This window comes from Vigna umbellata, chromosome 4 (assembly GCF_029865625.1).
Source record: "Vigna umbellata cultivar VRB3 chromosome 4, Vumbellata_1.0, whole genome shotgun sequence".
NCBI classification, from domain to species: domain Eukaryota; kingdom Viridiplantae; phylum Streptophyta; class Magnoliopsida; order Fabales; family Fabaceae; genus Vigna; species Vigna umbellata.
In genome coordinates this window covers 42820358-42846426 of record NC_142168.1, presented here as the reverse complement: position 1 = coordinate 42846426, position 26069 = coordinate 42820358, and the positions used below count along the sequence as shown (strand labels likewise).

Below are 26069 nucleotides of genomic sequence, written 5' to 3'. Positions count from 1 at the left end.
TAGTAGCTGTTAGTGTTTCTGGATTGTATTTTGGGACGTTCGGTTACTTAGTTTTGAAAAGCCGTTCGTCCAGAACTTAGTATTTTGTCGATGTATTCCGAACCCTGTATTTTTGTACGTTCGGCTTTTAAGAGCTGTTGTAATTAAGACTGCACTGTTAATTCTGTAAATGTAATTAGTTCTAATTAATGGTAATTACTATTTATTGGGATGTTACAATAATAATTAAGTTATAATTACTAATTATAATAAAATAATTTAACATGTAAAAATAATAATTATTTTGATTTATGGGATTATTTATAGTATTTTATGAATATGTTGCATTATTTATAGAATTTTTTCACTTAGGTGGCGTCTTCTAATTTACAACCAGTTGTTGGAGTTGTTGGACTTATATAGTATTCACGGATTTATAATTTCTTTTTGTGCATCATACTTTTTTTTCGCATGAAGATCTCTTATTTACTTATTTAATTTGGAAACTTTTTTCATTGTATAAGTCGAAACTTAAAAGTGACTTATATTCATCTTCTATGAAAAAATATTTTTTTTCATAATTTTTTTTTGTAAATTGTGTAATTTAGAAGATACGTTTGAAGTTCGAATTAAACCATCTAAAAGTTAAATTTTGATTAAAAGGATGCTTCTAATTTTCATAATTAAAAAATATTATTAATTTTTTTGAATTATATAATTCTAAGAATATCTTCTTATGTAAATTTAGAAGTCACTTTGAGTTACATAATTTAGACGTTATTGTGGAGAAGGTTTAAGCATCTTCTCTGCGTTGCTCCATAGGGTTCTTTGTGGAAGTTGGTATTCATCTCCTATTATTCTTCCTTCTTCTACTTCTTCCTCAACTCTTACATTTTACATCTTAAAAACAAGGATAAAAATAAGGTGAAAACATTTACATTTCACATATATAAAAAAATACTTTTTTATATTTTTCAAATAATAAAAAATAATCAAATAAATGTAAAAAATGGTGAATTTCTACCGTGTAATGTCAAGCCTCGTAATTATGCACCCAAACCACACCGTCTAATCACAATTAAATGCACCCATGTCACATGTTCAGTGTCATTAAAACGCACTCACAAACTCTGCATGCAGTTGCCAAGTGTCAATTTGGAACATTCGAAAATCAGTTAGTGGAATACAAGTGGCAGCAGGAGAATGGACGCTCGTCCTACGTGGGAAAGCAAAATGATTTTTCTGAAAACCCTCTCCCCACTCTTCTGTATGCTTCTTCTTCTTTCCCAAAATTCTGACTTTCCATTTCTCCTCCTTCTCTCTAGAATACTCTCCCTTCTCTCTACTGAAACTCATCCTTTCTCTTCTCCGTTCATCATTCAGGGACCGTAGGAACACTCTCGGCGTCTCAAGCTTCACTTTGAACCGAACACCTTTGAGTTCTGAAACTGGTAAGTTTCCTTATGCCTAGCCGTTCGTTTTCTGATACATGCAAACCCAGCTTCGGTTGCATGCGGTTATCCTGTCTAAGTCTCTGTTGGTTTAATTAATGTTAGAAATTAGTTTGAAGAAGAGTGGAACGTAAGGGTAGAAGGGAACTCTGTTAGACGAAGAGTGTTTTGTACGTTCGTTCACAAATCCAGGTAAGGGAAGCTTATTAACTTTAATTCTTGTGTTGTACTGTGCTGTATGACGTTATATGATTTTATGAAGCATGAAATCTGTATTATTTGATCTTTGGTATATGATTTTGATGATGAGATGATGTATGAGAATTATGAAATGTGCTATGATATGAGTATTTGAAAGTATGAAAGTTTATGTTGAGAATTTAGTATAAGGTAATGACACTGTAAATATGAATTTGTCCTATGTTAATGAACGTTCGTCATTGAACGGTCCTTGACCGTTCGGTGCTGTAGTAAATTTCTTTGAATGGATTTCTTTCATTTGGAAAGATCTCTAGTTGAGGACGAACGCCCTCTTATATTAGTGCTATGTTTGAGCGTTCGGCCAAACATAGATATCCTGAGTGTTGTGTGAGTAATTGAGAAGCTTGAAAATATACCTTTGGACACTTAGTCATTTCTAAATCCCAATTTCACCATCTCGTATTACAGTTATTCTATTTTTCTATTATGAGTTTAAGCAGCGATGGATCTCGACTCAAAGCATTCGTTATGAGTGGCGCTCGGTCTTATACCGAACGCTCGTCCTTATATTCGATTACCTAACGAGTGGAAATAGCGTTCGTCCATATTTCAGTAACTTCGTGTACCGCGTTCGGTCATTGACTGGCAGTCGGCTTTTATCATTAAACTATTTCTGATATAGTCATTCAATCGTCTTGAGGTATTTTATCCATTTGGATTTGGCCTAGGGCCTTAGTACTTAAATTATTCTGAGTATTGATCGGATCGTTCTAGAGTTAGTTCATTCAACTGATTCGAGTGGTAATGACGCTCGTCATTCGCTATGTGTCGGTTGTATCCTATTCTGAAATGAAGATTCCCGGTTTCGGTTTAACGTTCGTCCTCATTATGAAGAGGGCTGAATGCTCGTTATTTTAAGTAAGTGGAACAAATTATGGAAATGTTATTAAAGTGAAAAGTTATAAAGAATGAACAGTATCGGAGATGAAATGAAGGTTGTGTATTTTGAACGAGCGTTCCGGGAAGGAACGACTCACGTATGAAAGAAAGTTGGAATTGTAAAGTATGAAGGTGGCAAGCTTAGCAGGCGATTCATCCTGATGTTCCGTGAGTGCTCGTCCTCAAGTAGAGGGGAGTATGTCATGTGTGAGAACGGCAGGAGATCCAAGTCCATAACTGTAACTTGGACGGAACGGACTAACCTCAGGAAGTAGCTGATGAGATTTCCAGTTACTCCACCTGGGTGCACGAACGTCGTAGCTACACAGAATTCATACAGTCCGGACAGTCAGTCTAGTATCAGGAAATGATTGATTTAAAGAAGTTATTGAATTATATGTTTGGGAATTATTTGAGATGTTTGATGTATTATGAAATGCATGCGATTACTTGAATTAAATTCAATAAGCTTACCTTGTGTTTCTTTGTGTTGTCTTGTTGTACGTCCGTCTTGTCTTGCAATGATCATCCGTGTGGATGTGAGCAGAAGGTGAGGCGCTGCTTGAAGAGGCGCTCGATGCTGAAGTCTTTGAGGAAGAAAACCTCGTTGAGGTTGAGGTGAAGGCCGAACAGTAGTGCGTTCGGTTATCTGTTAGCTTAGTTAGATTAAAGTACTGTTTTAGAACGACTCTTCCCTTTTTGATTAAAATTGACCGTTCGGTAATTCTGTCTGTTAACCGTTCGGTTATGATTGATTGGGTCGAACGCTGTTATCGGTATTTAATTTCTTGTAAGGCCATTCGGCCAAAACCTTATTTCTGGTTTAGTATTAAGACTGATTTGGTTTATCATTAATGTAATTAATTCGATTATATGGTGTTTACTGTATTTTTGGGATGTTACATTATTGGTATCAGAGCAGTTTTGTTCTCTTAAGGACACTGTAGGTTATGAGTACACTGTGTTTTTGCTGTGTACTTATTGTATATTTGATGAGTTATTTTCAGCTCTTTGAACATGACTAACGCTCGTTTTTCTCTATTTCCCAGAGAACAAATGGCACCTAGACTTCCTCCTCCACCACAGCCCAATGAACCTGATGCGCTCAACAACACTAGGTTGTTGGAAACAGTGATAGAACGGTTACAACAGCAGAATACTACATTGATGGAACAAAACGCTACTTTAATGCAGCAGCACGAGAATGCTATGCAGAGTTTGGAGGCCTCTCGCGCCAACTCTGAAGCTACTCAAAGACAGTTGATGGATATTTTAGCAGCAACCAGGAATACACCGGGGGCGTCCTCTTCTACCGCTACACCACATGCTGAGTGGAGCTTGGAAAGTTTCCTCCAACATCACCCAGCCAAGTTTAGTGGGACGTGCCTTCCTGATGAGGCAGATCAATGGCTGCGTGACATGGATAGGGTGTATAATGCAAAGAGGTGCTCGGATGAAAATCGTCTGGCTTTCACAGAATACCTTCTGACTGGAGAAGCGAGCCACTGGTGGGCGAGCGTGAGGGCTATATTGATGGACGCTCACAGTCCTATTACTTGGGAAGTGTTCAGAAACAAATTCTATGAAGAGTATTTTCCAGACAGTGTTCGTTTCGCCAAGGAGGTGGAGTTCCTACAGTTGGTATAGGGGGAATGTCTGTTTCGGAGTATACGAACAAGTTCAAGCACTTTTCGTTTTAATACCATGACGACCAGTGAGGAATGGCAGTGTAGAAAGTTTGAAAATGGACTGAGGAGTGATTTGAAGGTGTTAATTTCCAGCTTATGTATTCGGTCATTTCCTGCAATGGTTGAGAGGGCTAAAGTATTGGAGAAAAATATGGCTGAGGCAGAACAACACAAGAAACAACAAGCAACTAGAGGACCAATTCTACCAAGGACGAACCTGAATCGGAATAGGACACCGTACGCTCGTCCAGCTCAGACGAGTGGTTCTCAAGCTTTGGTGGTTGTTGGACAATCAGGACAACAAGGGATGGTCAGATGTTTTCAATGTGGGGGACCTTATTTTAAATCCGTATGCCCTCAGTTGGTTGGAGGAAAATATTGCACTCGGTGTAGGAGAAACGACCATCTGAAGAACGAGTGCAATATGGGCGGACGTGCTGTTATGAGGCCACCGAACACTAGAAGGAACCAGCAAGGGAGAGGTGGACGAGCCCAAGCTGTTGGGCGTGTGTATGCAATTACGGGAGCGAAAGCAGCAAGCTCAGGTACGCTCATCATTGGTACCTGTTTAGTATATGGAGAACCATGTTGCGTGCTATATGATTCGGGGGCGACACACTCCTTCATCTCGAAGGCGTGCATTGAAAAACTGGGGTTAGCTGAGAGCGAGATGCAATTTGATTTTGTGGTGTCAACCTCAGCGGTTGGTGAGGTTAGGACGTCTACCGTATGTAATAGATGTCCTATTGAGGTAGAAGGGCATAGGTATAAGGTGAACCTTATATGATTACCTCTCAAGGAGTTAGAAGTGATTTTGGGAATGGATTGGCTGACTACCAATCACATTCTCATAGACTGTGGTGCTAAGGAATTAATTTTTCCTGGAGAAGATGAAGAAGACTTGAGTGTGACGCTTGGTCAGTTGAAAGAAGATATCATGGAGGGCGCTAGCTGCTTTTTGATAATGACACACGAAGACAGGGAAATTGGAGATAAGAGTTTTGAACGATCGTCCAACATCATTGGAGGACGATCGGTTATAGAAGAGTTCCCGGACGTCTTTCCGGAGGAAGTGCCCGGACTACCTCCCGTTCGTGAGGTTGAGTTTACCATTGATCTGGTGACAACTGCAGCACCCATCTCTGTTCAACCATATCGAATGGCACCAGCTGAGTTGGCCGAACTTAAGAAGCAAATTGAAGATTTAATGGACAAAAAGTTCATACGATCGAGCGTATCACCGTGGGGAGCGCCTGTACTGTTAGTGAAGAAGAAAGATGGCAGCTCTCGGCTCTGCATTGACTATAGACAATTGAATAAGCTGATCATCAAGAACAAGTATCCCCTACCACGAATTTGATGATTTACTGGATCAGTTGCATGGGGCGAACGTATTCTCTAAGATAGACTTGAGATCAGGCTACCACCAGATTCGGGTTAAAGAATGGGACATTGATAGGTGTAAACTTTACTTGTTTTTGTTGCTTAAATTGTTGTGCTTTTGAGTAAGTTTTAGTGTTAATTCTCATTAAAAGTATATAATTGTTGATATAAGTATAATTTTGACTGTTTAAATGTTTTTTGATGCTTTTGTTGTTTATTTTGATGAAAAATAAGAATTGGATACCATCAAAAACTTGGACCACACTCATGGGCACAGTTCTGCCGAGAATTTCACGCCCGGGCGTGAGAAAAAGGGCCCCGAGCGCGATTTTACAGAGAGTTTCACGCCCGGGTGCGAGAAAAAGGGCGCCCGGGCGCGAATTTACAAAGAGGTTCGCGCCCGAGCGCGAGAAAAGGGGCGCCGGGCGCGACTTAGAAGGATGTGCGGACGCTCGTCGCCAAGTGAGCGGACGCTCGTCACATAGCGAGCGCACGCTCATTTCATAGCGAGCGGACGCTCGTTGACAGAGAACGAACGACCATCGAACAAAGCGCAAAGGACGCTCGCCCATCGCAACAGAGGACGCTCGTCCAGCAGAGGACGCTCGTCCAGAAGAGGGCGCTCGTCCGGACTCTCGTCACGCTCGTCCACGCTCGTCCAGAAATGGGACGCTCGTCCAGAAAATTGGACGCTCGTCCAGAAAATGGCCCCGTGACTCAATTATTGAACCCTTCTCTTTAAAAGCTGATTCAGAGGAGTTGCAGAAGTAGATCTAGACGGAGAGGAGACTAGGGGAGACGCTGCAGCAGCTGCCCCAAGTGCTTCCATGGTGGAAAACTACCAATTTCCACCATCCAATCCATCATTTCTCTCTTCTATGATGTATATGTGTAGCTGATGGACAAATTTGTAAGCACCAAAATATGATGTCACAAACTTGTTTTTCAATCGGCAAGTATGACCGAATCGTTCAAGTAATAAACTTGGTAAGACCAAGTATCGTTCTTCCCAAAGGACTCACGGCCTAGTTTAGTTGTGTGGTTTCTTGATTAACTAAGACTTAAAGACAAAATAGTTGGATTTTATATGCAAAAGACGAAATTTAAATATGTATGCATGAAGTTTGATCAATGGCAAAGACAAAAGATAAACACTTTCAATGGAATATATGAATGAATATGTTGTTGGGGGTCAATTTCATCTCATCCACTCTCATACATTTTAGGAATTCAACATTCAAATCATCATTGTTAATGCCACTCTCTAAAGTACCATTCTAGATGGCTTCTCCCTAATCACGAGTTCATACAATTCCTAGCATTCCTAATGATTAGTTAATAAGTGCAGGAGCTTAACGACAACCAATATAATATTGGGAGAAATTCCCCGGATCTAGACTTCCCCGTACGTGTCCGTATCGACAAAACCAATAATCATGCAATAGAATGAGTTAAACAATGCAAGCATTAAGCAAAGAGGAAAAACCCTAACTAATGATGAAAGAAAGCATAAGTCTTAGATTAAGATGCAAGCATAAATTCCATATATGAGAGCTTCAAGAGATTACATTGATTCCCCAACAAACATACAAGGTTTAGTTCACCATATTCATGGTGAACCTAGATGAATTACAATGAAAGAATGAAAGAATAAACCCAATAAAGGTGAAGAGGTAGCCTGAGCATCCAAGATCCTCCTTCAAAGGGGTGGAAGAGAGAGTGTTTGCTTCGTTTCTGCTAAAGATACAAACCCTAGGACGTCCTAAAGCTTATATACTACTCTAAAATTACAAAGAATTCAAGCCCAAGCCCATAAGTGTGCCGCTCAGCGGTAAAGTACCGCTCAGCGGTGATTGCGCGTCTCCTTTCTTCCCCTCAGCGGCCATTTTGCCCCTCAGCGGAAGTCCCGTGACCTTCTAAGTGCCGCTCAGCGGTAAAGTGCCGCTGAGCGGTGACTTTGGCTTCTTCTCTTTTTGCACTCTTTGATTCCTTTTATGATTCCATCTCTCTCCTTCTTCACTTCTTTCACTAAATTCACCTTAAAACCTGCACAAAAACACTAAAATCAAGCATAAACCTGTCCAGCTCTCTTATTTCTGAAAATATAGATAAAAGGCATGATTTCAAGCTAGTTTCTAAGTCTAAAGGTTGCTTTTAGTATCAATTTTAAGCATGAAAATAACAGTTTTTCAACTGTTATCACAACCCCAAACTTAGAACTTTGCTTGTCCTCAAGCAAACAAAATGTAACTCCATCTCCAACCAATTCATATGATGGTTCACTCATTCAAAATCCTTTTCTCAAGATAAGTAACAACTTCACTCAAACTTATGACTAAGAGTTCAATCATGATGTGCACATGCTTTAGTATTCACAAAGTCATTTAAATTCCAACAAATGCTATTTTTCATGAATGATGAATCAATTAAGCATGGATGTTCATGTGTTTATGGAATATTTCCTCACTAGGTAAAGTGTTTCACTCAACACTCAAGTGTATAAGAGGTAAAGTGTTTCACTCATTCACTCCACTATCACAATGTCACATGAATCAACTTTGCCTTTCGTTTTACCACAATCAAAAACATTCACAAGCATGCATCATCACAAGGACTTTTCAATGGCTTATAATGTGGCTGGGCTAACAAGAAAATTGGTTTTTCTGGATCACAAAATCCTTGAGTTAAGAGAATCATAACAACACAATCATTCTTATTTTTCCCAACTTGCCTTTGCATTTGCATTGAGCTTCGCTTTTTCTTTTCTTTTCTTTTCTTTTCTCTTTGCATATTCTTACTTTTTAGCTCTTAGCTCAATGCTTTTCATGTTTTCCCAACAACCCCAAACTTGAACATTTAACAATACCATACAAGATCTTCTACTTAACTCAAGGTAAAGATTTTCAATCAAAGGTTTTCAATGTATGTTCAAGGCTAAGGGTTCAAAGGATAGAACACAACGTGTTCTCTTTTAGTAGGCTAACTTTATGAATTTGGCCAATAAAAAGGATTCCAACAAATGGCCTTGATCACATGATGCAAAACAAGCAATTTGATTCAATTATAGAAAACCTGGGCAAAATCATTCATGCTTTCAAAATAATAGCATTCAATCATACCAAAAACTCTGGAGCTCAAAACCTCACATATAAGCTCATTCACATTTGACATACACATCCTGCTTAATCTCACAATCACAATCATGATATCATGCATTTGTTCACAAAGCTTGTGAATCACCTGTATAAGCATTTTAATGTGCACATCCTCTCAACATCAATCAATCAATAAGCATCATCAAGCATTGCTCATCACACAATCACAGTTAATAGCAAACCATCATAACAAACCAGGTGTTCAATAGAGTACATCAAACCCTAATCTAAAAACAAAAACAAATAAGTTCAGAAAACTTAAACCGCAAAAGCATAATCATATGATAGCATTCATCAGTAAATGCTATCTCAGCTCCTCATCAGTCTGAGCTGTCCTCTGTATCTTCCTCTTCCTCCTCATCTTCATCATCATCAAATGCATCCTCCTCCTCAGCTTCATCTTCTTCCATATCTCTAGCTGAAGCTTCAACTGCTCCAGCTCCTCCTCCATGTACTGGTTCTTCTGGCCAAGCTACTACATTGTGGAATTCATCCATGGTCCACCTGTGGGCTGGAGGTGTATCATACATCCCCACTATCATCTCAGCAGTGGCCACCTGCCCTCTGTGAATGGACTGCAACTGAGCACCTATAAGAGACATATACATGTCCCTCATCTGGAATGGTTCTGCTTCATGTGTATCAGCAGATGTCTGGCTCTGTGCTGGCCCTCTCTCTCTACGAGCCCGGCGTGGTGGAACTGGCTGAGCTACATCCTCACCTCCACAGTACTGTCTATAATAAGCCTCATCAATAGCTTTTCTTGGCCTCTCAAATGGTGGAACAGAAGTATCCACCCCAGCTAGCTTGCAAAGGTGAGTGATCAAAGAAGGATGTCCTAGTGGTGCTTTGTTGTTTGAGGTGTTAGCACATACACTAATTTCATCAGCTATCACCTGCCCAATATTAACATTCAAATTTCTGATAGCATAGTAGATGAATAGTGCCCTGCTGAGAGTAATATCTGACACATGTGAACATGGCTGAATGTTGGCATGAGAAAATGCCATCCAATATTTTGCAAGAGGAGTCAAATCTGTCCTCCTAATGTTAACCACTGAGCCAGATCTATTCCTTTGGAAGTGTCCTCCAGGTATACACAACACTCTCTCCACATCCTCAAAATCAGCACCTGATAGCATGGCCTCTGACATAGCCCAAATAATTCTCAGCTGGATAATCACCAATCTTCTTTGCATTGGTGTAAAATTCCTTCACCACAGCTATGTTGGCAGGTGCAGGATAAGTGGCTAGCTTTCCCCAATCATTCCCTAACACTTGCTCTCCAAATTGAGGAGCAAAGTTAGGTATCATTCCAACCTTTCTCTCCATCAGAAGTCTCCTGTCCTGAACCACCCTAAAGTGCTTCTCATGTTTCCTAGAGAGGAACCTGCCAGAATGGGGTTGCTCTGGTTCCTTTTCCTTTCTCTTAGTTGCCATGGTTTTCAATCTTTTTCCTGATGAAGATGTCATTCCTACATTCAAAACACAAACAAAACCACAGAACATGATGTTAATCATTAGTAAAACACAGAACACAACTCCTTTCGAAGCTAAACCACCGCTGAGGGCCAGAATTTCCCCTCAGCGCCAATAGTGCCACATTCCAACACGCAAAATTTCAGAAAAACCAAATCTGGCAGAGTGCCGCTCAGCGGCAGTTTACCCCTCAGCGGTAACTCTGCAGATTTTTGAAACTCTTGTTTTAAAGCTGTCCTAACTCCACCCAAATGCAATTTTCAGTTTTCCAGTTCATGATCATGCAGTTTAATCGGTTCAAACATCAAATATATCATCAAATCATGCATAGAAATCAAAACCCCTAAATATTCATGCTTTGACAATCACATTCAAATTCAAGAACCCTAGAATGAACAAAATGCATTTTACTTACTTGGGTGGAGATGCTAGATGCAATGAGAATGCTTCCAAGCTAGAATGCTCTCTTCCAACCCCAAACTTTGATGGCACACTAGTGAAAAAGTGAATGGAAGAGAAATTTTCTTAAGAGGGAAGAGTGAAAAGATGTGGAAAACCTTGGAAAAGGTATGTAGGAGTGTGTGTGCAGAGAAGAGCCTGAAAGTATGAGCAAGTGCGCAGCCTAGGGTTTAAAAATACCCTAATGGGCTCGGGTCCCGCTAAGGGGAACTAAAGCCCAATATGCGGGAGTACCGCTCAGCGGTAAAATACCGCTCAGCGGCACTTTCGTGATGTGCTCCTCTCCTTCTTTTCTTAACCTACGTGTCTTCCCTACATGCCCCTCATGGGTTCCCTGCAATTCAATGTAAAAAAAAAATGCTTATGCAAATCCTAACTAAAATAAACAAACAGAAACAATCAATCAACTGGGTTGCCTCCCAGGTAGCGCTTGTTTAACGTCACGAGCCTGACCCAAATTCCACCAACACCCATCAGTAGGTGTTAAAATTTTCTTACCAACACCCATCAGTAGGTGTTACAAACTGAGTATCCATCAGTAGATACTTAACCACCTAGCATCCTTCAGTAGATGCTATATCCCACAAAATGTTTACAAAAATAATATCCATAAAGTAAAAGTTACAAAACCAAAATCCAAATCAAAAGTTTGTAAATCACTGGGTTGCCTCCCAGCAAGCGCTCTTTTAACGTCATTATCTTGACCCAATAAAGTTCAAGTTCCATCTTCTTTATAGTTGATGTAATCATTCCACCAACTTCTCAACTGCTTCCTTTGGACTGTCTTGGTTCTTCTAGAATATGGAGACTCTATCTCTATCACCTCCTTCTCTTTAAAGCCCTTCACAACCCACAACTTGTTCTTGATTCTTACTGGTGTGCCAAGTTGGAGTCTTCTTTTCTTCCAGTCTCTAGGAATTTCTTCTCCTTTTCCAATCTCCTCTTCCTTGGGTACCTGAAACAATAAACAATGGTTACCTGAAACCTCAAGATCTTCATCTTTATGTCTAGTCATGGGTACATCTCGAAATGCAGCTTTATAACTAGCCTCTTCCTCCTTTGCTTGCGTCTCATCTTTGAAGACATCCACCACCACTCTCTCCTCTCTGTCCTGAAGCACTACTATACCTTCATGTACATCTATGATGGCCCTGGCCGTTTTCATAAACGGTCTTCCAAGTATGATAGGTATCTTCTCGGTCTCCATTCTCATCACCACAAAGTCTGCTAAAAACTGAAGTTTGCCAACACAAACTATAATGTCCTCTGCAATCCCACATGGCTCCTTTGAAGATCCATCGGCCATTACTAGATTAACCTTTACAGGTTTCACTTTAACATTGCCAATTTGCTCCAGTAACGAATAAGGTATCAAGTTAACACTTGAACCTAAATCAAGGAGAGCTTTCTTTACCTTTTTCTTCCCTATAGTACAAGGGATAGAAAAACTACCTGGATCTGGTGCTTTAGGAGGGAATGACTCTTTCTTAACAGTTATACACTTTTCTTCCTCAACATCTCTACGTCTCTTCTTTGTAGAGGTTCCTTCATCTGATTTTTGTGTAAACTGCAATTTTCTGTAGAATTTGTTCCCAAGGTGCGTCATTATCCACCATTCTGAATAACTCTGTGAAGTCCATTTGTTTCTCTTGATTTGTTGGAAAAGGAAAAGTGTTCTTTTTTTCTACTTCTCTTCTTTCTTCTGTTTCTCCTTCTTCTAACTCAATTATCTCTTCATTAACACTCTTTACCACTTTGCACTCTTCTCTGGGGTTAACCTCAGTATTAGCCCCAAAATTTCTATTTGGCCTTTCTTCCAATTGCTTGGTAATCTGACCCATTTGAATCTCCCAATTCTTTATAGCAGCTTCAGTGCTCTTTTGAGAAGATTCTGTTTTCTGTATGAATTGCTGAAGAGTTTCTTCCAACCTTGTTTGTCTTTCATTAAGCATAGATAACTGTTGCCACAAGGTTGGTTGCTGCTGCTGCTTATTATATTGATTAGCTTGCCCAGTTTGTCCTTGGCCAATGCTTGGATGTGGTTTCCACCCTTGATTATAATTCCCTTGACGATATGGAAATTGATTAGCCATGAAATTAACATCCTCCACGGCTTCCACTGGAAAAGCACACTGACCATTGACATGATCACCTCCACATAATTCGCATAACTGGGTTTGTACCTGTGCAGCAGATTTCAGCTCTTTAGGTAATTGAGCCAAAGTTTTAGTCAGAGTCTCCAGCTGTTGAGTTAGAATTTTATTCTGAGCTAGCAAGGCATCATGTGTTTGTAATTGAAGAACTCCTTTTTGTTGCATAGGAGCTCCTCTCTCACTGTGCAGCTCATTGTCACTAGTAGCCATGTTTTCTATAATTTCAGTTGCTTCCTCTGGAGTCTTCCATTTAATATTGCCTCCTGCTGAGGCGTCCAGCATCATCTTGGTTTGTGAACCAAGCCCTCCAAGGAAAGTTAAGACTACTTCTTGATCTTCAAAACCATGCGTGGGAGTTTTATGTAACAAGCTTTTATACCTGTCCCATGCATGCCCCAGTGATTCTTCCATGCCTTGCTTGAATGAAGAAATCTCTTGCTTGCCTTTGGTCATCTTAGATTGTGGGAAGTACTTGTTTAAAAATTTTGTGACCACTGCTTCCCACTCTGTGAAACTTTCTTCTGGAAAAGAATTCAACCAAAGCTTAGCATTGCCTCCCAATGAGAAAGGAAACAAGCTAAGTTTGACAGCTTCGTCTGGCACCCCATTCATCTTGACCGTGTTGCAGATCTCGTTAAAGGTAGTAAGGTGCTCATATGGGCTTTCGTGAGATAACCCATTAAATTGATTACTCTTCACCAGTTGAATTAATGCTGGCTTGACCTCCATCTTGGCTGCATTGACTCTAGGTCTAGCTATGCTATTAAAGTGTTGAGGTCCAGCAATATTAGTGTAATCTCCAAGAGTTCTTCTAGCATTATTGTTCTCCATACTTCCTGTGCTATGAACAGAACCTTGTGGTGATGATTGTAAGAGAGTTTCTGGAGAAGGGAAAAGTTCTCTGGACGTTCTGATTCTTCTCCTCCTTCTACTCTCTTCTAGACCTTCAAGAAGTGGTTCTGTTGTTTTCTTACTCCTAGTTCGAATTGCTTTCTGCATACACAAGAAAACAAAACCCTAGAAAAGATTTGTTAGCACAAAAAAAATATAGAAGAAGATATATATTCAGAAGATAAAAAGATTTAGAAGATAGAATCAAATAAGATAGAATAAAATAAAACCTAATCTAAAAAATAAAATCTAACCTAATCTAAAAGATAAAATAAAATAAATAAAAATCTAATAAAATAAAATAAAATAAAATAAAAACAGAAATTCAAAAGTAAAGTCAAAGATAATCAATAATCACACAAATTAACCAGTTAAACCACGAGTCCCCGGCAACGGCGCCAAAAACTTGATGGACAAATTTGTAAGCACCAAAATATGATGTCACAAACTTGTTTTTCAATCGGCAAGTATGACCGAATCGTTCAAGTAATAAACTTGGTAAGACCAAGTATCGTTCTTCCCAAAGGACTCACGGCCTAGTTTAGTTGTGTGGTTTCTTGATTAACTAAGACTTAAAGACAAAATAGTTGGATTTTATATGCAAAAGACGAAATTTAAATATGTATGCATGAAGTTTGATCAATGGCAAAGACAAAAGATAAACACTTTCAATGGAATATATGAATGAATATGTTGTTGGGGGTCAATTTCATCTCATCCACTCTCATACATTTTAGGAATTCAACATTCAAATCATCATTGTTAATGCCACTCTCTAAAGTACCATTCTAGATGGCTTCTCCCTAATCACGAGTTCATACAATTCCTAGCATTCCTAATGATTAGTTAATAAGTGCAGGAGCTTAACGACAACCAATATAATATTGGGAGAAATTCCCCGGATCTAGACTTCCCCGTACGTGTCTGTATCGACAAAACCAATAATCATGCAATAGAATGAGTTAAACAATGCAAGCATTAAGCAAAGAGGAAAAACCCTAACTAATGATGAAAGAAAGCATAAGTCTTAGATTAAGATGCAAGCATAAATTCCATATATGAGAGCTTCAAGAGATTACATTGATTCCCCAACAAACATACAAGGTTTAGTTCACCATATTCATGGTGAACCTAGATGAATTACAATGAAAGAATGAAAGAATAAACCCAATAAAGGTGAAGAGGTAGCCTGAGCATCCAAGATCCTCCTTCAAAGGGGTGGAAGAGAGAGTGTTTGCTTCGTTTCTGCCAAAGATACAAACCCTAGGACGTCCTAAAGCTTATATACTACTCTAAAATTACAAAGAATTCAAGCCCAAGCCCATAAGTGTGCCGCTCAGCGGTAAAGTACCGCTCAGCGGTGATTGCGCGTCTCCTTTCTTCCCCTCAGCGGCCATTTTGCCCCTCAGCGGAAGTCCCGTGACCTTCTAAGTGCCGCTCAGCGGTAAAGTGCCGCTGAGCGGTGACTTCGGCTTCTTCTCTTTTTGCACTCTTTGATTCCTTTTATGATTCCATCTCTCTCCTTCTTCACTTCTTTCACTAAATTCACCTTAAAACCTGCACAAAAACACTGAAATCAAGCATAAACCTGTCCAGCTCTCTTATTTCTGAAAATATAGATAAAAGGCATGATTTCAAGCTAGTTTCTAAGTCTAAAGGTTGCTTTTAGTATCAATTTTAAGCATGAAAATAACAGTTTTTCAACTGTTATCAGTAGCTAAAACTCCATTTCACTAGGGTTGAGAGTAAATTTCTGAACTTCTATGTAATTTTTCTATTAATGCATGAACTTGTTTGAATTATGTGTTCTATCCTTATTATTCATGCTTTTGATGGGAATCTGAGATATTTGAACGGTTAAATCATTGGGAAATGTATGAGACCGCGGACCTAGGATAGAACTGCTAAAGAATTTCGAGTCCTAGACATAGGATGGAATTTTTAGTCATCTGTGACATTGTGTTTAAGGCAAATCTGATAACTGAATTAGCTAAGGGATTAGTAATTTAGTTTGGGTGATTATGAACTGTCATCTGAGGGATTAGGGACTGCATGCGCCTAGAATGTCGATGCTTAATTTTGAGGAATTGTGTTAGTAGAAGATTATCGGAGTGATGAACTTGAATTTCAACCCCAGTGAACTTTAATTCAACTGTTTTTACCACTTTAATTTCATCTGTATGCCAATCTTAATTGTGTTATAAAAAATACGTTTATTAATCGCTAAATTGGTAAACTTTAATCAATCTGTGAATCAAAACAAATCTCTTGGGAAAACGATTTCCGGACTTACCAGTTTATTACTTGAACGATCCGGTACACTTGCCGAGGTCTCAACAGACATTCAGAAGACGACCTTTCGGTCCCGTTATGGACATTATGAATATGTGGTAATGTCGTTCGGTGTGACGAACGCCCCAGCCATATTCATGGATTACATGAACCGCATTTTCAGGCCATATTTGGATAAGTTCGTGGTGGTATTCATTGATGACATCCTTGTCTACTCTAAGAGCTGTGAAGAACATGAAGAGCATTTGCGGTTGGTACTTGGAGTTTAGAGAGAAATTGTCCAAGTGCGAGTTTTGGATGAAAGAGATACAATTCTTGGGACACGTAGTGTCAGCTGGTGGAATTTCAGTTGATCCGACCAAGGTACGAGCGGTACTGGAGTGGGAGAGTCCGCGTTCGGTCACTGAGGTTAAGAGCTTTGTAGGACTCGCGGGCTACTACAGGCGTTTCATAGAAGGATTTTCTAAGATAGTAGCACCGTTGACACAGCTTACGCGCAAAGACCAACCGTTCGCTTGGACCGATCGGTGTGAATCCAGCTTTCAAGAATTAAAGCGGAAGTTGACGAGCGCTCCAGTGCTAGTTATTCTGGACAGGCCAAACCATTTGAAGTCTACTGTGATGCCTCTCATCAAGGTTTGGGCTGTGTATTGATGCAAGAGAGACGAGCAGTGGCGTACGCTTCTCGACAATTCAAGATTCATGAGAAGAATTACCCAACGCACGACCTGGAGTTGGCAGCGGTCGTCTTTGCTCTGAAGATTTGGAGGCACTACTTGTATGGATCAACTTTCCAAGTCTTCAACGATCACAAGAGTTTCAAGTAGTACCTCTTCGATCAAAAGGAGTTGAACATGAGACAAAGGAGGTGGCTTGAGTTCTTGAAGGACTACGATTTCGAATTACTTTATCATCCTGGAAAAGCTAACCTTGTCGCGGACGCTTTAAGTAGAAAGGTGGTTCACGTCTCCTCCATGATGGTCAGGGAGTTAAGTTTGGTGGAGAGCTTTAGAGACCTAAGGTTACAGTTCAGATTAGAACCGGACAGCATCAAATGCTGTAACCTTAGGATTTCCAGTAACGTATTTGACCGGATCAGAATGAAACAACTCGAAGATGAAGAATTGTTGAAGATCAGAAGAGCGCTCGGCACGGATCAAGCAAAGGAATTCAACGCGGGGACGGACGACCTATTACGCTATATGGGTAGGACGTGCGTTCCAAATGATGGAGATCTGAAGAGAATCATACTGGAAGAAGGACATCACAGCCGTCTTAGCATGCACCCCGGCATGACTAAGATGTATCAAGACCTTAGGAAGACGTTCTGGTGGCCAGGAATGAAGAACGATGTCGCTCGTTTCGTGGCGTCATGCTTAACTTGTCAGCGAGCGAAGGCTGAACACCAAAGGCCGGGCGGTTTGTTGCAGCAACTTGAGATTCCAGAATGGAAGTGGGACAGCATCTCAATGGACTTCGTGACCCATCTACCACGTACAGTCAGGAATCACGACTCCATCTGGGTTATAGTGGATCGTTTAACCAAGAGTGCTCACTTTTTGGCAGTCAACTTGAAGATGTCGATAACCAACCTAGCTAAGCTCTACATTAAGGAGATCGTTCGTCTACATGGAGTGTCGTCCAGTATCATCTCTAATCGAGACACGAGATTCACCTCTCGATTTTGGCAGTCCTTGCAAAGCGAACTGGGCAGCAAACTTCAAATGAGTTCAGCGTACCATCCCCAGACGGACGGTCAGTCCGAGAGAACCATCCAGACGCTCAAAGACTTACTGAGGACGTGCGTGCTAGATCACATGGGCGTTTGGGATGAAATATTGTCGTTAGTGGAGTTCACCTACAACAACAGCTTCCAGTCCAGCATTGGAATGGCTCCCTTCGAAGCTCTGTACGGACGGAAGTGCCGCACGCCACTTTGCTGGTTTCAAGAAGGAGAGAACGTATTGACTGGACCTGAGCTCATTCAACAAACGACTGACAAGGTGAAATTGATTCAAGAAAGGTTGAAGACGTCTAGGAGTCGGCAGAAGTCATATGCAGACAAGAGAAGAAGATCGTTAGAGTTCCAAGCCGGCGATCACGTATTCCTTAGACTGAACCCGACCACTAGAGTAGGCAGAGCTATGCGGCCAAAGAAGTTATCCCCGAAGTTCGTCGGACCGTATCAAATTCTAAGGAAGATTGGACCAGTAGCGTACGAGCTAGCCTTGCCTCCCCAATTGTCCAATCTTCATCCGGTGTTCCACGTTTCCCAACTCCAGAAGTACTTAGCCGATCCATCTCATATACTGGAGTTGGAGAACGTTCGTCCTCGCCAAGACCGAACGCTGGAGATGCAGCCGGTACGCATTGAAGATAGTGACACCAAATACTACAAGAGAAAAGCGGTCAGAATGGTGAAAGTGGTTTGGGACGAAAGGACGGGCGACTCTACCTGGGAAGTAGAGGATGCCATGAAGGATTTATACCCACACCTATTTCCGGGTAAGTTTTAAATTTTCGAGGACGAAAATTTTTGTAGTTAGGGAGAATGTCAAGCCTCGTAATTATGCACCCAAACCCCACCGTCTAATCATAATTAAATGCACCCACGTCACACGTTCAGTGTCATTAAAACGTACTCACACACTCTGCATGCAGCTGCCAAGTGTCAATTTGGAACATTCGAAAATCAGTTAGTGGAATACAAGTGGCAGCAGGAGAATGGACGCTCGTCCTACGTGGGAAAGGAAAATGATTTTTCTGAAAACCCTCTCCCCACTCTTCTTCATGCTTCTTCTTCTTCCCCAAAATTCTGACTTTCCATTTCTCCTCCTTCTCTCTAGAATACTCTCCCTTCTCTCTACTGAAACTCATCCTTTCTCTTCTCCGTTCATCATTCAGAGACCGTAGGAACACTCCCGGCGTCTCAAGCTTCACTTTGAACCCAACACCTTTGAGTTTTGAAACTGGTAAGTTTCCTTATGCCTAGCCGTCCGTTTTCTGATACATGCAAACCCAGCTTCGGTTGCATGCGGTTATCCTGTCTAAGTCTCTGTTGGTTTATTTAATGTTAGAAATTAGTTTGAAGAAGAGTGGAACATAAGGGTAGAAGGGAACTTTGTTAGACGAAGAGTGTTTTGTACGTTCGTTCACAAATCCAGGTAAGGGAAGCTTATTAAGTTTAATTCTTGTGTTGTACTGTGTTGTATGACGTTATATGATTTTATGAAGCATGAAATCTGTATTATTTGATCTTTGGTATATGATTTTGATGATGAGATGATGTACGAGAATTATGAAATGTGCTATGATATGAGTATTTGAAAGTATGAAAGTTTATGTTGAGAATTTAGTATAAGGTAATGACACTGTAAATATGAATTTGTCCTATGTTAATGAACGTTCGTCATTGAACGGTCCTTGACCGTTCGGTGCTGTAGTAAATTTCTTTGAATGGATTTCTTTCATTTGGAAAGATCTCTAGTTGAGGACGAACGCCCTCTTATATTAGTGCTACGTTTGAGCGTTCGGCCAAACGTAGATATCCTGAGTGTTGTGTGAGTAATTGAGAAGCTTGAAAATATACCTTTGGACACTTAGTCATTTCTAAATCCCAATTTCACCATCTCGTATTATAGTTATTCTATTTTTCTATTATGAGTTTAAGCAGCGATGGATCTCGACTCAAAGCATTCGTTATGAGTGGCGCTCGGTCTTATACCGAACGCTCGTCCTTATATTCGATTACCTAACAGGTGGAAATAGCGTTCGTCCATATTTCAGTAACTCCGTGTACCGCGTTCGGTCATTGACTGGCAGTCGGCTTTTATCATTAAACTATTTCTGATATAGTCATTCAATCGTCTTGAGGTATTTTATCCATTTGGATTTGGCCTAGGGCCTTAGTACTTAAATTATTCTGAGTATTGATCGGATCGTTCTAGAGTCAGTTCATTCAACTGATTCGAGTGGTAATGACGCTCGTCATTCGCTATGTGTCGGTTGTATCCTATTCTGAAATGAAGATTCCCGGTTTCGGTTTAACGTTCGTCCTCATTATGAAGAGGGTTGAACGCTCGTTATGTTAAGTAAGTGGAACAAATTATGGAAATGTTATTAAAGTGAAAAGTTATAAAGAATGAACAGTATCTGAGGTGAAATGAAGGTTGTGTATTTTGAACGAGCGTTCCGGGGAGGAACGACTCACGTATGAAAGAAAGTTGGAATTGTAAAGTATGAAGGTGGCAAGCTTAGCAGGCGATTCATCCTGATGTTCCGTGAGTGTTCGTCCTCAAGTAGAGGGGAGTATGTCATGTGTGGGAACGGCAGGAGGTCCAAGTCCATAACTGTAACTTGGACGGAACGGACTAACCTCAGGAAGTAGCTGATGAGATTTCCAGTTACTCCACCTGGGTGCACGAACGTCGTAGCTACACAGAATTCATACAGTCCGAACAGTCAGTCTAGTATCAGGAAATGATTGATTTAAAGAAGTTATTGAATTATATGTTTGGGAATTATTTGAGATGTTTGATGTATTATGAAATGTATGCGATTACTTGAATTAAATTCAATAAGCTTACCCTGTGTTTCTTTGTGTTGTCTTGTTGTACGTCCGTCTTGTCTTGCAATGATCATCCGTGTGGATGTGAGCAGATGGTGAGGCGCTGCTTGAAAAGGCGCTCGATGCTGAAGTCTTTGAGGAAGAAAACCTCGTTGAGGTTGAGGTGAAGGCTGAACAGTAGTGCGTTCGGTTATCTGTTAGCTTAGTTAGATTAAAGTACTGTTTTAGAACGACTCTTCCCTTTTTGATTAAAATTGACCGTTCGGTAATTATGTCTGTTAACCGTTCGGTTAGGATTGATTGGGTCGAACGCTGTTATCGGTATTTAATTTCTTGTAAGGCCGTTCGGCCAAAACCTTATTTCTGGTTTAGTATTAAGACTGATTTGGTTTATCATTAATGTAATTAATTCGATTATATGGTGTTTACTGTATTTTTGGGATGTTACATGTAACACCCTGAATTAGGCGTTACAATTTATGTTCCATAAAATACATATATAATTCTTTTTCAACACCTACAAAATATTACCTTCTTTATTACAACACAAGTCTTCTGAAAATAAAATTGCACATAGTTCATAAACATCTGAAATTTAAAATTTCACACAGTTCGGAAATTCAAACATAGATTTATTTTAGAAATTCCCCATGTCTCCTTTTTCCCACAGATCTCTCATCTTCTAAGCAAGTCCAGAACCATCTGCTAATTCATCTGAAATAGTTTCTGCTCCCGTATAATACCACACATTATACGATCATTGCATTCACATACACAAACACAAACAGTAGGGTGAGCTAACCAAATCAAGAAATATACATAATCCACAATCTTACTAATATCACCAGTGTGGCAATCAATCCAATACATGCATCTTGAACATACTCAAGAACATACTATTATATTGATACTATATAATATTTCTCAAGTCAGAACTATCAATACATTTACTAGAGTCAATGCAACATATTATTAACCTGCCTACTTACCAAAGCAAAGCAGTCAACAATCCTTCCGTCTACTTACCAAAGTAGTATAACCATGTGATACTGACTACTTACCAAAGTAATCTAACGAGGTGATCTACTTACCAAAGTAGTATAACCATGTGATACTGACTACTTACCAAAGTAATCTAACGAGGTGATCTACTTACCAAAGTAGTATAACAAGGTGATATTGTCTACTTACCAAAGTAGCACAATAAGGTGATATCGTCTACTTACCAAAGTAGTATAATAAGATGATATTGTCTACTTACCAAAGTAGTACAATAAGATGATATTGTCTACTTACCAAAGTAGCACAATAAGGTAATATTTCGCTTACTTACCAAAGTAGTACGGTTTATGCCAAATTAATCTCTCATTATCTCACCTACTTACCAAAGTAGCTTCCGACTTCAAACATCTTCCCTCCCGACTTACCAAAGTCGTAGGAAAATAAATAAATTTCGAATTTACAATTATGACAATAATTCTTATACTACCCATCAAATTTTACCATAAACTTATTTACAATTCATGATTTAACTCAAATAATTATTACCAACTCAGTAATATTCAATATAATTATATATTCTACTATAGAATATATTATATCACTTATCTTCAAATTTTCAAAATACAACTATACATCCAATTTAAGAATATAATTATTCAAGAATTTATCCAATACAAATAAATTTACTATTTCGTGGAAAGATTACTCTTCACTCATATCAATAATTAAAATCTGAACCAATCAGACTAACAAACAATATGTTTAAATCATATGGTAAAGTTTTCAGTCTAATCTAACGGTTAATGAGGCTGAAATCATAATTTATGTATAAATGATCCAAAAACATAAATTAAGCAGTATTGAGATCCCTGAGAAGATACGAAACTAATATCTATAAATCTGTATCTGTGATTTCAAATCTGAACGGTCAACGTATGTACCTATCTTTTAGAAACAACATATTAAAATTTCAGGGTAATCCAACGGTTACCTAAGTAGATATGGAGGTTTTACCGAGATAACTCAGAGACAAAAATTTAAGTGGTTCTCGGTTAAACTCAAAATGCGGAGTGAATTCCTCTAAGCACAGACATCTAATTCCAAATCTGAACGGTCAAGATCACCTAATATGTCTTATGAACTTCATACTAAAGTTTGGGCTCAATATAACGGTAAATGGAATATATATGAAATATTTACCATTATAACTTAAGAACAGAATTGCAGTGTTCATCAAATATTTCAAACTCTCGAAATTTCTTTCTCTAAACATAGAACTTCACTTTCAAATCCGATCGGTCAAATTGTATTAATATGTCTTAGGGATCATATATCAAATTTTGAGGTTGATCTAACGGTCAAATAGGTCAAAATCTATATTTTTACCGAGACAACTTAGCAACAGAACTACAGGGTAACTAATTTACTCAACCTTGCAGGATTTATTTCTCCAAGTACAGACTTCTATTTTCAAATCCGAACGGTCAAAGTTTAGTAATAGGTCTTAGGATTCACCTATTAAAACTTTAGCTAAATCCAACGGTGAAAACAATTAATAGAAATTTTTCACCATAGTAACTCGAAAGTAAGAAATTATAATCATGAAACCCAAATTTTACACAAGTCAATAGATAACCACCATTACCAAATTTTAACACATTCATACTCATATTCATGATCATAACAAGAAAGGATTAGCTCCCCTACCTCTTCTCCTTGCAATAAATTCTTCACTCTTGATACTCATAGACCACCACCTTTTCTTGTTTTCACTCTCAATTTCAAAGAAAATTCTAACTTAAATCTCTCCTCTCTTTTCCTCCTCTCTTATGGCCATAAGAAGCTTATACCAAGAGAATGAAACCTCTTGGAAGATGCTTTCCATAACACCATGGAAAGAAAAACAAACAATTGAAAGGGATGGGTTCCCTTTACCAAAACATGCACCCATGTTTCATGGGAAACAAAACATCAACCTCCATGCTTTTTTTTTCTTATTTTCCATATTAGTATTAATTTTTATTATTTAACTTATAAGGTTAGAAACTACGTACTCTTGTACTGATAACCTTCTTTGTTGTAAGGTTAGAAACTCCGCCTCGCTTGCAAATTTTGCACTGTTTGGAAAATATTTTTCCAAGAACCTTATCTTAAAGTTCTCCCAATTCACAGCCTCACCACGAACCGTCATCAACTGTTGCATACTTTCCCACCAATATTCAGCCTCACCCACCAAAAGAAATGATGCATAAGTTAATTTTTGTTCTTCTGAGCAAGTTATTACCCAAAAAATCTTCTCGTTCTGCCTTAGCCAAGAGTCAGCCTCATCAGGAGTAGCCTCCCCATTAAATTTAGTTGGATCATGCCTTAAGAAGTCATTCAAGCTAGAATGATTTTGAGGTACTTGATCAACTTGTTGTTGCTGCATCTTTGTCGAGTTTAAATGATTTCTTCAAAAAGATAACAATACAATTTAGCATATGATATCAATTTCCTCCAATAGTCATTTTCATCATAACAATTAATAGTTTTACTAAGAATAATAATTTCACTCCCCATAGTCCCAAAATACTTTCGAAAACCATTGCTTTGATACCATAATGTAACACCCAAATATTTTAAAGGGTATTACTGATAGTAGAGACTAAATTAATTTAATATCTCATATAAACAATCAAACTTTATTTCAATTACTCCAAAGTACAATACCAAACATACAAACTTTAAACAATATAGTCTTCACCATTGAAATTTCAACTTATAAGTTTTACACAACATAATCTTCCCAATACAAATTTATTCTTTTTACAAAAATTCCTGAAAGTTTTTCCCCGCATCTCTCTCATCTCTAAGCTTTTTCAACCGCATCTGCAACATTATCTAATCACATATAACATGAGTTATATGATCATAGTACAAACAAATAAGGGTAAGCCAACCATATCATAAAATCATTAAACTTGTAATAAAAATATTATAATCATGTATTTTTGCAATTGATAAAATATCATTATTCCGATGTCATTAATTCATCATTATCAAAATCATCTTCCTCATTTCCATAAATCTTACAAGTGTACCATGCTTACTCATGAAGCCTTATGGTCAGACCGCTCTCTGCCTGCTTCCTTAAGCCTCACTTATATACTATGTCTTACTTTCTGAAGCCTTATGGTCAGACCCCTCTCTGCCTGCTTCTATAAACCTCAATGTTACTTTGTTCATACCAAACTCTCATGGTATAACTCGATCATACTACTCCCGGTAGTAACATCATTTCATAAGTAATGAATTTCTCATATCCACCCCAACATTTCATAAAACCAACAATTCATACCCTCTTATCCACCTAACTCAATCATGTTCATTCTTTAATCATGAATTCATAATAACCCGTTTTGGTATCAATAAATTAAACATATTGCCAAATATCATGCTTCATATTATAAACTCATTTTGCCCATAACGAGTATAACTCAACATATTTTCACCAAACAAAGATTATGGATCAACCAAAATATATCAACATATCTTAGGAACTACATATTAAAGTCTGGGCTTAATGTAATGACAAATAAAATATATATGAAGTTTTTACCATGATAACGTTATGCATCTACAATTGACTTATTTTATTTTATTTTCATCCTATTAGAGATCTTTCTTTACCCCAATTGGTCACCGGAGAGGACCCAGATGTCTGAACGCATCAAACTCACCTTCGACGCCAGCACATATGACTAGTCACAACTGACTGGACCAGGCCAGGGCTGCTTGATAACAGTTGAAAAACTGTTATTTTCATGCTTAAAATTGATACTAAAAGCAACCTTTAGACTTAGAAACTAGCTTGAAATCATGCCTTTTATCTATATTTTCAGAAATAAGAGAGCTGGACAGGTTTATGCTTGATTTCAGTGTTTTTGTGCAGGTTTTAAGGTGAATTTAGTGAAAGAAGTGAAGAAGGAGAGAGATAGAATCAGAAAAGGAATCAAAGAGTGCAAAAAGAAGAAGTCGAAGTCACCACTCAGCGGCATTTTACCGCTGAGCGGCACTCAAGAGGTTGCGGGAGGTCCGCTGAGGGGCAAAATGGCCGCTGAGGGGAGAAAACGAGACGCGCAATCACCGCTGAGCGGTATTTTACCGCTGAGCGGCACACTTATGGGCTTGGGCTTGAATTCTTTGTAATTTTAGAGTAGTATATAAGCTTTAGGATGTCCTAGGGTTTGTATCTTTGGTAGAAACGAAGCAAACACTCTCTCTTCCACCCCTTTGAAGGAGGATCTTGGATGCTCAGGCTACCTCTTCACCTTTATTGGGTTTATTCTTTCATTCTTTCAATGTTCATCTAGATTTGACTCCTCTTGCAAAGTATTGGATGGCATTTTCTCATGCCAACATTCAGCCATGTTCACATGTGTCAGATATCA

At 39.0% G+C, this 26069-nt stretch overlaps 2 protein-coding genes across 2 annotated transcripts; both read left to right on the top strand.

The window, feature by feature from the left end:
- Nucleotides 1–4274: 4274 nt before the first annotated feature.
- On the top strand, nt 4275–6540 carry LOC124822569 (uncharacterized). Its single transcript, XM_047294589.2, has 3 exons — nt 4275–4970; nt 5058–5476; nt 6396–6540. Exons 1-3 carry the CDS (start codon nt 4275–4277, stop codon nt 6538–6540), a joined length of 1260 nt encoding a protein of 419 aa, XP_047150545.2.
- An 11674-nt stretch (nt 6541–18214) lies between these two features.
- LOC148200266 (uncharacterized) lies at nt 18215–20818 on the top strand. Its single transcript, XM_088112882.1, has 2 exons — nt 18215–18575; nt 20730–20818. The coding sequence occupies exons 1-2, from the start codon at nt 18215–18217 to the stop codon at nt 20816–20818; spliced, it is 450 nt and encodes a 149-aa protein (XP_087969008.1).
- The last annotated feature ends 5251 nt before the right edge of the window (nt 20819–26069 follow it).